Genomic DNA, 513 nt, shown 5'->3' with positions numbered 1-513 from the left:
GCGCCCCCTCCAGCTGCTGCTGCTGCCGTTGCTGCTGCTGCTGCTGCTGCTGCTGCTGCTGCTGCTGCTGTTGCTGCCCTCCCCTTGCGGCTGCTGCTGGCTGTCTGCAGTAGCAGCAGCAACAGCAGCAGCAGCAGCAGCAGCATTCTTCCAATATAAAATAATTACTTTTTGTTGCTGCAGCTCAGTTGCTGCTCTCTACCTGATCTCAGCACCCCCTGTAAGCAGCAAAATACAGAAACCGGGCTACGCCGCCCGCGTAGAAGAGGCGAAGCAGCCACTGGCTGACACTGTGGGGCCCCGAGGAGAAAGAAAACCTGAAAATAAATTCATTGAATTAATTTAAAATAATAAAAAATATATTGCTGCCAGTTACTTCCTCTTTAGTTCTTATAAACGGGGCTCACCAAGAGCAGCTGTTGCTTTCTATGCTGCATGGTGTAAGCGGGGCGTACTATACACACTTTGTATAAAAAAGATAAAATACTTTTTGTTTTAGAGTTTATGTTTCTG

The 513-nt window shown here is 48.1% G+C and overlaps 1 protein-coding gene across 1 annotated transcript in view; it reads right to left on the bottom strand.

Annotated features, from left to right (window-relative positions):
• EMH_0051710 (uncharacterized protein) overlaps positions 1-437 on the bottom strand; it is a gene marked incomplete at both ends in the record, with an annotated part of 1,976 nt that extends 1,539 nt beyond the window's left edge. The window contains 3 exons of the mRNA XM_013496779.1: positions 3-104; positions 169-218; positions 408-437. Of these exons, the coding sequence (XP_013352233.1) occupies positions 3-104; positions 169-218; positions 408-437 (182 nt within the window). The remainder of the gene's footprint in view (positions 1-2; positions 105-168; positions 219-407) is intronic.
• Between the last annotated feature and the right edge of the window lie 76 nt (positions 438-513).

Source organism: Eimeria mitis, genomic scaffold, assembly GCF_000499745.2.
Source record: "Eimeria mitis Houghton genomic scaffold, Emh_scaff2296, whole genome shotgun sequence".
Classification (NCBI taxonomy): Eukaryota; Apicomplexa; class Conoidasida; order Eucoccidiorida; family Eimeriidae; genus Eimeria; species Eimeria mitis.
This window is presented reverse-complemented; position numbering and strand designations above follow the sequence as displayed.